The 12371-nt window shown below is 38.7% G+C and overlaps 1 protein-coding gene across 1 annotated transcript in view; it reads left to right on the top strand.

Annotated features, from left to right (window-relative positions):
- Window positions 1-12371, top strand: part of LOC114470033 (GDNF family receptor alpha-2-like) — an 88201-nt gene that overhangs the window by 20711 nt on the left and 55119 nt on the right. Inside the window, exon 3 of the mRNA XM_028458022.1 lies at window positions 3424-3510. Within this exon, the coding sequence (XP_028313823.1) occupies window positions 3424-3510 (87 nt within the window). The remainder of the gene's footprint in view (window positions 1-3423; window positions 3511-12371) is intronic.

Genomic DNA, 12371 nt, shown 5'->3' with positions numbered 1-12371 from the left:
GCATTGAGGAACGTGGAAGACTTTTCAGCTTTTTAATTGGTTTATATTGCTAGCGCTACTATGGCAACGGTTTTGATTGACAGCTCACAGTCCACAGAGATCATGTTTTTAAGCAAAATGTGCTGCTGCTTCCAGGGTTTTTTCTGTCAGCGGCAACAGACATCTATTTGTTCATAAACGGACCAAAAGGACTGAGCTTGTTAAAAACCAGGACAAATCAATTGTTGGGGGAAATCGACCGGGACACGGGACATAACTCTGAAAACTGGGACTGTCCCGGGTATATAGGAACGTCTGGTCGCCTTAGGTTAGGGTTTAATTTACTTATAACTTTGGAGTCAGGCTGGATCACGTGCTTGATTCTCAGAGGCAGTGTCAATGCTTTCCCTTTGTACTATGATAAAGAAAGACACTGATGTGCCATAAGACTATCTCTAATGAACTGGTGGTTTCCTTTTTGTTTGCACATACAAAAGTTTTATGATACACTTCTGCAACATGCATCACTTTCATACAACATGAGGTCGAGGCAGGACAATTTTCTTCTTCTTCTTCTTTCAAGAAAATCCTAGTTTGGGAACAAAGACCAAAATTTGCACAAAGGTGCATTCCAGATTGCCTCAGCTGCATAAATAGGCCAATATTCCTTAAGGTGGTGCTACTGCAAATTTCTAAAGTTAAAGATTTTACCTATTCAAAACAGATTAATGATGCGTGCTCCAGATTTACAACATTCACAAAAATGTAGCCCCAATATTCCCAATTTTTTATTTTTTTTTTCAAACCTTCCACAATTCTTGTTCAATTGACAAAAAAAAAATACACATATATATATATATATATATATATATATATATATATATATATATAAGCTTACATGGAGCGCCATAACCAAGTGGCTGGTATAGTGTACAGGAACATCTGTGCAGAGTATGGGCTGGAAACCCCAAGGTCAAAGTGGGAAACACCTCCAAAGGTGGTAGAGAATGACCGAGCCAAGATCCTGTGGGACTTCCAGATACAGACGGACAGAATGGTAATGGCGAACCAACCAGACATTGTGGTGGTGGACAAAGAGCAGAGGAAAGCCATTGTGGTCGACATAGCAATACCAAGTGCCCGTGGTCATTGGGGCCCTCGGGGCAGTGACCCCCAAACTGGAGGAGTGGCTCCAGCAGATCCCAGGAAATACATCAGACATCTTGGTCCAGAAAAGTGCAGTTCTAGGAACAGCAAAGATACTGCGCAGAACCCTCAAGCTCCCAGGCCTCTGGTAGAGGACCAGAGCTTGGAGGGAATATATATATATAATATTTTATCTCACTATTTCATTGTTTGAAATAAGTTTATTCATAAGTTTTATTTTGTTCCTTGACTTCTCTTTATTTGGGGCCATTGACACTTGCACAGCAGTGTAATCCAGGTGCAGACAATCATCCCAATCAGACAGAACTATGTGTGGCCCAGAGGGAGGGGAGTTTAACTGGTAGAAAGCTTAAAGTAAAAAGGGTATAGTATAAATAATACATATTTGGAGAAACTAATGATAAATAAACAAAGATTTATTTTTGTTAAATGTTTTTGTTGAATTTGTAAATATTTATAGTGGGTGTTGAAATGGGCTAAATGTGGAGCTCACTCATACACTAATGGATTAGTCCATTATCTATTTAGGGGTTGTACATAATTCTGTGTGAATTTGTCCTGTTGCTTGTAAAGGGGACGCACTGTTTATCCTGTGTGGTGTTAAAAAAAACAAATGTCCAGCACTACGACATCGGCTGGCTTCGTCAGTTTTCTTTATTTTTTCACTCGGGAACGTCGGCTACTCCCTGTAAGAGAACCATCGAAATCTTACAAGAGCATTGAAATGTTAAATGGTGTTGTAAACATATGCATATAGAATGTATATATTAAACATATAAAGTATACATTTACGATGTCATTAAAAAATGACACAATTTTGGGTCCATGGCAGATGATGTTATAAAATATCATTGTTGAGAAATTTATCTCAAACATTTAATTTCTTTTGCATTGAGTCAATGCAAAAATTGCACTTTTAAACATTTTTTTTTTTCCACTTTTGGAGCTACCAAAGCATTGTGAAAACGAAATTACCAACATTTCCATACTCTAAATGCAATATGTGGATGTTAGGATTTTTGTCTTAATAACTAAATAATTTTCTTTAAAATCTGCTTCTACACTGACAGCTGCTGTATTGTTTTGCCCAAAATTACCTGGCCCCGACCATTGCTGTGCAGCAGCTTTAATTTGCAAAATGAAATTGGACAACAACGGCTAATCATCAATTAAAACTGCTCCCCGTAACGCCGAAGATTAGAACAATATAGAAAAGCTTAAATTTTAGACATGTATGACGGACATCATTCCACCTTGTTTTTGAACTTGCCTATTTTTTTCAGACTTAAGACGATTAAATGTCTGGACAAAATGGAATCACTGCCAATTACTGTACATCCAATACTTACAGTCCAATAACAAGAGACACTTCCTGTTTCTACTTCCTCCTTTATGATGTTTATCGGTGTGCAAAACCCACACACGCAGACGGGGACAAACTTGCTTTATTTATAATCACATACAGCTGAAAGTGAGAATACGGTTCATCAGCTTGCAGAGGGTTTTTTTGGTTGTTGTTGCGAAAACACTCGGGACGCATGTTGATATTATAGCACAACACTGTATCTAATAACCCGATCGACTGATTGGTTGCTGTGGAAGTGCGGTCTTGTACCAACAGGTTTCAAATGTTCTCATTCGTAACAGCAGGCCGCCAAACCCTCTCCACAACTCGCTCACTGTGTTTCTGTTCAGATCAGAATGCAAAGCTATTACACACTAGAGGGTTTGTCTCAATCGCAACGAATGGCTATGAATTTTAAATGTGGGATTAGACCCACAGAGATGCAGGCGCATAGGAGAAACTCAGTTAGTTGAGTGCTAATTTGATGTTTTTAATTTTTTTTTTTTTTTTTCTAAATAGCTCTGGCAACGCGTTCTTAGAAAAGAAGATGTTTGCCTGTGCTTTAGTCCCTCAGATGGTCTTCTAAATCAAGCTGCGCACACAACAATAACCCTCTTCAGAGGGAAATAATTTGATCATGATGAATATCCTGTTTTACATATAATAAAAAATAAAAAAAAGAGGAAACAACCTGTTTGGAAAACGTTTTAGGCCAAACATTTCAATCATCAATCCAAAACATAGTTACTGATACATCCAAAGCAAACATTCTGTCACCCTTGTAAAAATGTAATCCACCATGTGTTTGTTTTGGGGAAAACTGAGACTGATAATTACATCTTGTTTTATGTGTCTCTTCGACAGTTGTAGCAAAAATGTTAATGCTTTATGTTGTATGAAGGACTTACATCAGGCCTTCTTGTTGCTTTCAGGTGGGGACTTGGAAGACTCTTCTCCGTACGAACCTGTAGCACCAGGCAGGCACCCTGATGCATCCCGCTTGGCATCCATCTCTTCAGGTATGAAATACTTTATCTTCACTCAACAGATTCTAGTAACAATTTTTACCAAAAAGGTCCTCATTGGAAAGTTCTTTATCAGTGTAGTCTATTAATTGGCCATTTGTCATTAATATATACATTTTATTGAGCCGTTTGTAACCAGGGTTGGGGTCAATTATAATTGTAATTGATAATAAAAAAATAAAAAAAATGGCTTAAAGGTAATTGTAATTTTTAAAATCTGTTGCTAATCGTAATCAAATTGTATTTGAGTTAAAATAATTTACTTTGTAATTGTTATTGCCATGAAATTTATATAAAAATTGTCAATTATAATTAAACGCAAAACTGGGCAACCATTTTACAGTTCTACACGTGTAGTTAACAATGATTAAAATATGTTTCATATCAAGCTTTAAACAAATTTGAAATCAAGGAGTATACTGACACAAAAAAGGCTCAGACACCCACACCAAAAATATAAAAACAAAAGTAAATGAGCCTGTGTGTCGCCTTCACTGGAAGTGGGCCCTGTGGGGTTATGGTGAGCTGGTGCTTGTTTTTGGACCAGTAAGACGACACGGGGCGGATTGTTGTCATCCATTTGCTTGACTTTTTGTAACACCTGTTGTTATCAACAGTGACAAACACGTAAGAACACGCAATGGGAAATTGAGAAATGAATAATTTATAATTATATTATAATTTAAAAAAAATAATCAAAATATCAATTCACCCTTGGGTAAGCACTGTCTACCTTGCCTCACCTGATGGCACGTCATTGGTTATCGGCATCTTTTGCCTGTTTAAACATCTATTTTATTACGGACCAACCTGTATCCAACGTGTAACATTTCAAATAGAAATCAATGTCTTTTAAATATTCACGTGCCCTAAGCGGTTGGTCGAATGTCGGTTCGAACCTTGGAATATTTTTGGCCATTTTATCTAGGTCTCGATTTGACGGTCGACCATAGTTAGAATCACCTGGTGGCGTTTGATGAGCGGGATCAGGGGTGTCGCGTGTGACAGCTCTGGGTCGCTGAGGGTGTGCTGGGTAATGAGGGTAAGTTGGTGAGGAAGGAGCACGCGCGGCTCGGGCTGAGGTGCATTTCCTCCACCAGGGTCAGGTTGATCACAGTCACTTGTCGGGTAATGGCTTGAGAGTATGTCGAGGAGTTTTACGTTTTGTTCCTCTCGGCTCCCTCTCAGTGCAGTTGCTGCTCTGCTGGCGGTCACCTGTTTCAGCAAGTCATTAACATGCATCTTTTAGCGTCTTAACTTTTGAGTTGCTATTTTTAATGTAGCTTTGATGTTTCTGATTTCTATTTCAGCTTTTCTGAGTAGTCTTTTACTTAACTTTTGTCTGATTCATTAAGGCTGGCGTCACCTTTCAAGGTGGCAGCTTTAACGTTCCGTTTCAAGTGACTGATGTTGTTCAGTAAATGTACATTTGTGTTTTTCAGTTCTGCTTTTTCTGCAGTCATTTTATCAATTAGGGCTCCAGTGTTTTCTAACTCATGTGAGTACACCGTGAGTTGGTCGTGTTTGTTGCAAAAATCATCATGTTTATCATCTTTGCTTTTGGAGCGTTCATTGAGTTCTTCGATCATTTTATTTTCGCAATCACGTTCAATTTCAAGGATTTTATTTTTGTGTTGCTCATGCTTTAACTGAGCAGCTAAAGCGGTCATGATAGAACCAAATTGTTTAACTAGTTCTTTGTCCTTTATTTTGCATGTTAAGACGTTCTGAACGGAATCAGACTATAATGACTGCAGTTCATCTGGATCAGTGGCTTGAACTTGCAGTTTTTCCAGACACAACGATTTCTCCTAAAAAGAAATCAAGGTTATCAAAAAATGTTCTTCAGACCACTGAGACATGATGAAATTGTGCTTTTATTTGTTTCCAGATCTTGGGTTGGTGTGAGAGTCTGAGGGCTGAAAGGTGCTATTCTGGACCACGGAGTGTGTCCGATGGGTCCGTTTCTGGACTTATTCAGCCTTTTGCTTGTGTTTTCAGTGCGTTTCCAAGGCTCGCTTTAAAGCTGGTTTCACAGCTCAGCTCAGCAGCAACAGGTTTCACCCAGTTCTGGCTGGTGAGAGGCTTGATGGGCCTAGTCCTGGGTCAGCACATGTTGGCTTTGTTCAAGTGTCGGTTCACAGCTCGGCTTAGCAGCAGTTGGAACCAGAGGGTTTTCTTCTCTGGAGCGCGCAAGCTTGGTTAAAGTCTAATAAAAATAAAATACTGTGAGGTTATAAAGAAAAATAAAGGTTACAACGCAATGGGGTGGCTCATGCGACCAGCGCCGTCCAAAATGTAATGATTTTGAGTTTGGCGGTGGGTTTTATAATGGTAGTTTAAGCGTTCCTATTGGTCGACGTTTATATGGGTGCCAAACAGTTTGCTTTTGGGTGGTTTGTGGACTTGTGCTTTGTACATTGGTGTGTTGTTGAGTAGATGAAAGACTTCTTTGGAAAAAGAAATTTGAATAGGTAACTTATAACACAGTTAAATTATAACCTTCAAAGCAAGATGAGAGCATAGATAATATATTTCTGGTCAGTTTAACACTAAACATGATATACTCTTTGCAATGTTAATGGAGATATTAATTAAGAACCTTAAACTGTAACTTTACTGTATGTAACCTTATTCTAAGAATGTCCTGTGAATGAAAGAGTTAATGACGGTGTCGGAAAAACAAATTTCAACACTGTATCTAAGAACTGTGTCCACTTTTTAGAATGTTTCATTGTTCTTCTTGAGAAAAGCAGAACACAAGGAATGTTGCCATGTGCTTCAGTTCTTGAAAAAGCAGGGGGGGGGAACAAACAGTTAGGTCATAAATTCCTGGAGGCTCCTTATGTCTCTCAGCTTGTGAGATCAAGGAGGGAGGAAGACAAATGGAGGTTCAAACCACTGTTCTGTGTTTAAAAGGTGTACTATGGTATCTGTGACAAGTCACAGACATGGCCTCCTACATTAGTAATTGAGAATGTAATTGCAATTGACTTTCTGAGGATAAAAAGCTATTTAATTGGAATTGGAAAAAATGCTGGTCACGATAATTGTAATTGAATTGCAATTGAACATGGGTTAGCTCTAGATTAAATCCATTTTATTTTCTCAGGTTTCAAGTATAGTTCATGAATTACATCAACCTATATTTTCATTATTGGACAATATGGCACAGGCTAACCTCATAAAATCATACATAGGGCCAGGATTGGCCCGTGAGCCTTGAATTTGTCATATGCATCGGGTAGTCATAGCTTTAATGTGTTTTACAATGCATTGGTTGCTGCAAGCTTGTGAGGTTAATCATGCACTCCACATGAACTAACCCATATTTTTTTTACCACCTATTGATTTTACCCTCAGTTTGATTTCTTCTTTGGCTCACTAATTAAACATACCAGCTTTCAGCCGGAGAGCTACAGCCTACTCTTTAATCTACCGGTTACTCTTGCCATGGTATCACTAATCAATGCACATCTTACACGGCTACAAGAGTTAATTCTCTGCAAAGAAGCTTGTACAATATCTGTGATTGGACACAGGGACGATGTCTGCCTAATACTGGAGCTACAGGCTACACTCACGGGAAAATTCTGTAAATGGTAAATGGACTTGATTTTATATAGCGCTTTATCACCACACTGAAGCAGTCTCAAAGTGCTTTTACATATCAGCTCATTCACCCATTCACTCTCACATTCACACACCAGTGGGACAGGACTGCCATGCAAGGCGCTAGTCGACCACTGGGAGCAACTTAGGGTTCAGTGTCTTGCCCAAGGACACTTTGACACATAGTCAGGTACTGGGATCGAACCCCCAACCTCTCAATCAGAAGACGACCCACTACCACCTGATCCACGGTCGCCCTAATGAAAATTCTGTATTTTTCTTTCATCCAGTTCTGACAGAAATTTCCGGAGGATGTTCTCTTTAATTCATTTTTTTTTTTCTTCCTTGCCAAAAGCAATCTACAAACACTGAAGATAGCATATTTAGCTTTTCTCTTGGCTGATGTATTTGGTTTGTTTTATAACTGGAAGGTACGAGAGAGACACGCTTTTTGCATAATCCCCTTAGCCTGAAATCAGCAGTGTATCACTTGTTTGGAAAATGTGCTTGTTTGATATGTTAAAAAAAAAAAGGAGAGCCTACCAGAATAAATGCAAAACGAGTCTGAGCTGTGATGAGATTGTACTTAAGCGATAATGCTAAACTGTTTTTTCTAATTTAAATACATTTTCATGTGTGTATGGAAAGTGTGTGCTTACCTCAAAAGTCCTCAACATTTGTTTCTGAAGTAAAGTTTTTAACTGTTCTTTCGGTTCAATTTTTCTTTACCTTGATGAAAACTGTGAAAAACATCCCAGCCTTAATAGAAGCATGTGTATTTGGTTTCAGAAATATACAGAAGCCATGTCAGTGTAATAATAATAATAATAATAATAAACACCTAAAAGAAAATGGCATCCCTGCCACAATATGAAAGGAACTAGATTTCCCACAATATTTTAATCCATAAGTCATCTGATGTGTCTAGCTACCCATGGGGATGCTTTTATCCATCCAAGCTTAATCAAGAAACAAGGCAAGATCCATCGAGCCCCGCTAAATTGGGTCGATTAACATTATTTATAAATTTCTTATACATTTTAAGGGCAAGCAGTGTCTTTTCCTTGGTCTTCTTCCCTCTTTTGTTTTTTGTAAATAAGGTAATACAGGTCTGAAGAAACAAGACAAATCGAGGTTTTGTTTATTATGAAACACTGCATAGGGGGAGTGAACACACTGGCACCCAATCCTAATGTTAGTCACTAGCCTGGTCACACACTGTTATGGGATGGCATCCCGTTTACAATTAAAAATTGTCACAAGTCAGCCAATGTGGTTGGCTAACGCACTTTGCTGGAGTGAGCGTTATCGTCTTGGAGGGTTGAGTTTGGTCCCAGACTGTAGTGCAGCGACATGGGGGTGGTGCTCATTCCAGAATTTCATCATATCTCACTGCACTGCATTGGTGTCAAATGATGACAAACTGTGTTTATCCAAAGAGTGAGCTGCCATTCCACATCCTCACCCGACCTGCATTAAAAAAAAAATGTCCAATGGTGCACAAGCAGAAGAGCATTTTCTCTATCTTTTCCACACCTTCACCTCTTTAATCCATGCGGCGTACCAAAAATGTGGACTCATTGCTGAACATAACATTCCTCCACATGTTCCGGGTCCAGTGCTGGTGTTGCCAACACCATCATGATGGGGCTGACAATGAAGGCCAGTCATGGTAGGCCTCGTGGTAGCCCAACAAGATTGGAGATTGGCTGTATTCAGTCTGTTCCGGATTGCTGGACATAGAGCCGTTGGCTGCATCATCCTGCAAACATGGACTGCAAAACTGTGGAAAATTGCCTAGAGTTTCAAAATGCTAACAGTAAGAGGAAACTGCCATTTTGGGGAGCTGCCTTCCCAGCCTGTCTCTAACTGGGTTTCTATTACAGATTTTTGCAAAATAAAAGCGATATTTATAAATGTCGACAAAGTATAATTGCGCTTTGAACACATTGAAGGTTGTTTTGGGGCAGGAGCCTCGTAACTCCTGTGAAATCTCATCCGGTGAGACTTTGCTGCAGGAAGATGGACGCTCCAAACATTAGAACACTCTGTATTCCTTTGTCGTTTCAGTAATAATTTTAAAGTATGATGCTAAGAAATGTCCCGGTCTCTCTCATTCTCTGTCTACACGTACCACGCCATGTTTTCTCTGAGAGAAGTGGTCATGTGACTGGGTACGTCACGTTCTGTGACGTGTATTTGCGTAAAAACCTTTTTAGGGCTGCAACAAACGATTATTTCAGTAATCGATTAATCTAACTTTTTATGAATCGGATTAACGGGGAATATTTTTATAAATGGGAATAAAGGGAAACATCTCTTTATTTTACATCACAGTTAAAAAAGACAACAGTACAAAAAGTGCACATGTTCTCATTTGAAATTTCCCAGAGCTGATTTAAAAAATGTTTTTAAAGAAGTGCATAAAAAATAGGTATTTTCTTGCTTAAAGGGACCTGAGATTTTAGAGCAATAGCAACAAACATTAAATGCATATCAAAAACTGTTACCAGGACTTGTTTTATAACGTTTCTAAACTTCGCAATAAGGTACATAACAGAACATTAGTTTAAAAAAAAAAAAACACTACAAAAAGTGCATAACGTGTTCTCAAGTGAAGGTTCTCCTGCTTGACATCTCTGCCTGCCAAGCCTCCTCCAGCGCACTATGGGGCAGCTGGAACCACCTTTTCCTCTTAAAACCTAACAAAGGTTCGTCACTTACCCGGGCACTGAGCTCTCCTTTCCGCTTTCCACTCCGACATGCCTACATCTCAGGTGCTGCATCATTGCGGTCATACTCCCATGCCATACCAGGTCCGACTTGCAAATGTTGCAATTTCCTTGCGTCTTTTAATCGTTTAACGTAAAGTGCTCTCACACTTTCGACACTTTGTTTTTATTCCTTTTCTCTGCTTCTGCCATCGTCCCGTGCTCCTCTTCTCCTCTCCTTCTCTTGCTCCTCTTCTCCTCTCCATGACAGTGACGTCCCAGTTCCGCGACATCGTCGCGCAACACGACGAATCGATGACGCAATTCGTTGTCGATGCATTTTATAATCAATTATTATCGATTACATCGATTCGTTGTTGCAGCATTAAACCTTTTAGCGATATTTGAGTGCTTTTTTTAAAAAAAAATTCTGGTGTTTCCATTACCAGTTTTTATTGCGCTATTTAGATTGTGCGCATTTCCAAGGGTAATGGCAACACAGCTACTGACATCATATGTAGTATTTGAAACTAGGTTTTTTTTTTTTTTTATTAGAGCCTGATTTGCAGCAGTTTGTAGATAGTACCTAGGCTTACTTCATAGACTGCAATAATTTGATTTTGCCATACACCGTGTTACATTGTGTTCCCTGATTACAATGCCTTTATTCTGACCAATCAAACATAGTGTGCTGATTATTGGAGCAGACACCAACCAACCACTGCATCAGGCCCAATTCATACAGGCACTGGCAATCGGAATAAGCTCAAGATGAGAATCAAAAGTAGCAAACAAATAATATTTGACCTTGGCAGAAATGATTTCACCCCATTTTTTTTATTGGTGGAACCCACTTTTCACCTCTTCTGCCCATCCCCCATGTTTCTCAAAGATATGTAATGTCACCATTTAAAAGGTGGGGGAAAACATGTTTGTGGTTGGAAATCAAACCACCAAATGCTTTTTATTCATGACCAATCACTTTCTATCACTTGAGACTTGGCGCTTTAAAAAAAAAATCTTAAAATCTGTTAAGATTTTCTGCTACGTTGGTTAAGTTTATCCAATATATGAAGCTTTAAGCGTTCTTTTAAAATAAAACAAGTTCAGCACAACAAACCTCAAGATATTAGGAGATTGCTGGGGACTCATTAATGTGCGTGCTCTGCTTAGCTGTTTCTATCTTGCCTCCTGGAGGTAAATTTTTAGATTTGCTGTACAAAGCCTGTTTAGCTTCCAGCTGTCCTCATAATTTATCATTTCTGAGGGCAGAGAGTAATTGATTTTAGCGCAGAGTAAAAACTGGAAGCTGATAAGTAATTGCACACTTGTTTTATGGAAACTCTTCTCACTTTAATTACTGAACGATACAAAAGTAGTCATCATTTCTTTTGATAAAGGTAAATTAAACAGAAATATGGGGTGACATCTGGAAAGGGTACACTACATGACCCCCGTGTTCATCAGCTTTTTAACAGATTACACTGTACTCTCCAGGAGGAACGGTACAATAATGGAATGTAACTGCCACTATTTTAGAAGTTTGTTTTGTCTACGGGAAAGATAACGAGCTGAGTTAAAGATAGAACTGATACCAAACTGCTGTACCGACTCTTGTAAAATAAAACAGGACACATGGAAACCCTCTGTGCATTGCACCAAATGATACCTGCAGAGCTATTTCACACATGCTTTCACATACGGTCTCTTTTAAATGAGGCTGTGTTGTCATCAGCGCTCGTTTTTGCATATCTTTAAGCGTGCTTGCATTTTTCACGCATTGGTGTGCTGAGGGATAAAAAGACAAGGAGCACATTTTTAACCCTCTGTAATCTTTTCTGTAAAATAAGGTTAGTCACTTTATTTCCTCTCACCAGCATGTCTTTAGAAACACCAAGGATAGCGAAGCCAAAAGCAGGTTTTGTCATAATCGGAGCACATGGACTGTTGCACCAGGGTTTGTTACCTTGGTGCTCAGCCCATTTGCAGCTTGCAATTACTGGAGTTTCCTCATTAGCACCATCTGGCCTTAATCCAGTGATTTCTTGGCTTTAATGGTAGAGTGTGGCACTCCGTCAAGCTACAGTGCAATAGTAAGCCGGTAAATAAAGATACAGTAGGTATAGGGTACATGCCACGTATTTTATATCTAATTAGGTTTGGGGTAATTATAATTGTAATTTTAAAAATCTGTTGCCCTCGTAATCGTAATTAAATTGTAATTGAGCTCAGATAATTGACTTTGTAATCTTAATTGCCATGAAAATTCTATAAAAACTGTCAATTATTATAATATAATGCAAAACAAGGGAACCATGTCACAGTGCTATGTACAGTTTTACACATATGAACCAAAAATATTAAAACCTATAATTTTATTGATTAGGAAGCCTAACAAGGTAATGAATAGATAGGAAAGAAATTAGATGATAGATATTTGTTTTTAGTGTATTTTACAGCTAATTTAAGACCCAAGAGATGCTAACAGAAAGATAACGCAAGAGGAAGGTTAACTTCTATTAGGTTAGTTAT

The sequence above is a fragment of the Gouania willdenowi genome, chromosome 9 (genome assembly GCF_900634775.1).
Source record: "Gouania willdenowi chromosome 9, fGouWil2.1, whole genome shotgun sequence".
In the NCBI taxonomy this organism is placed as follows: Eukaryota; Metazoa; Chordata; class Actinopteri; order Blenniiformes; family Gobiesocidae; genus Gouania; species Gouania willdenowi.
The sequence above is the reverse complement of the archived record's forward strand: the minus strand, read 5'-3'. Positions and strand labels throughout refer to the sequence as shown.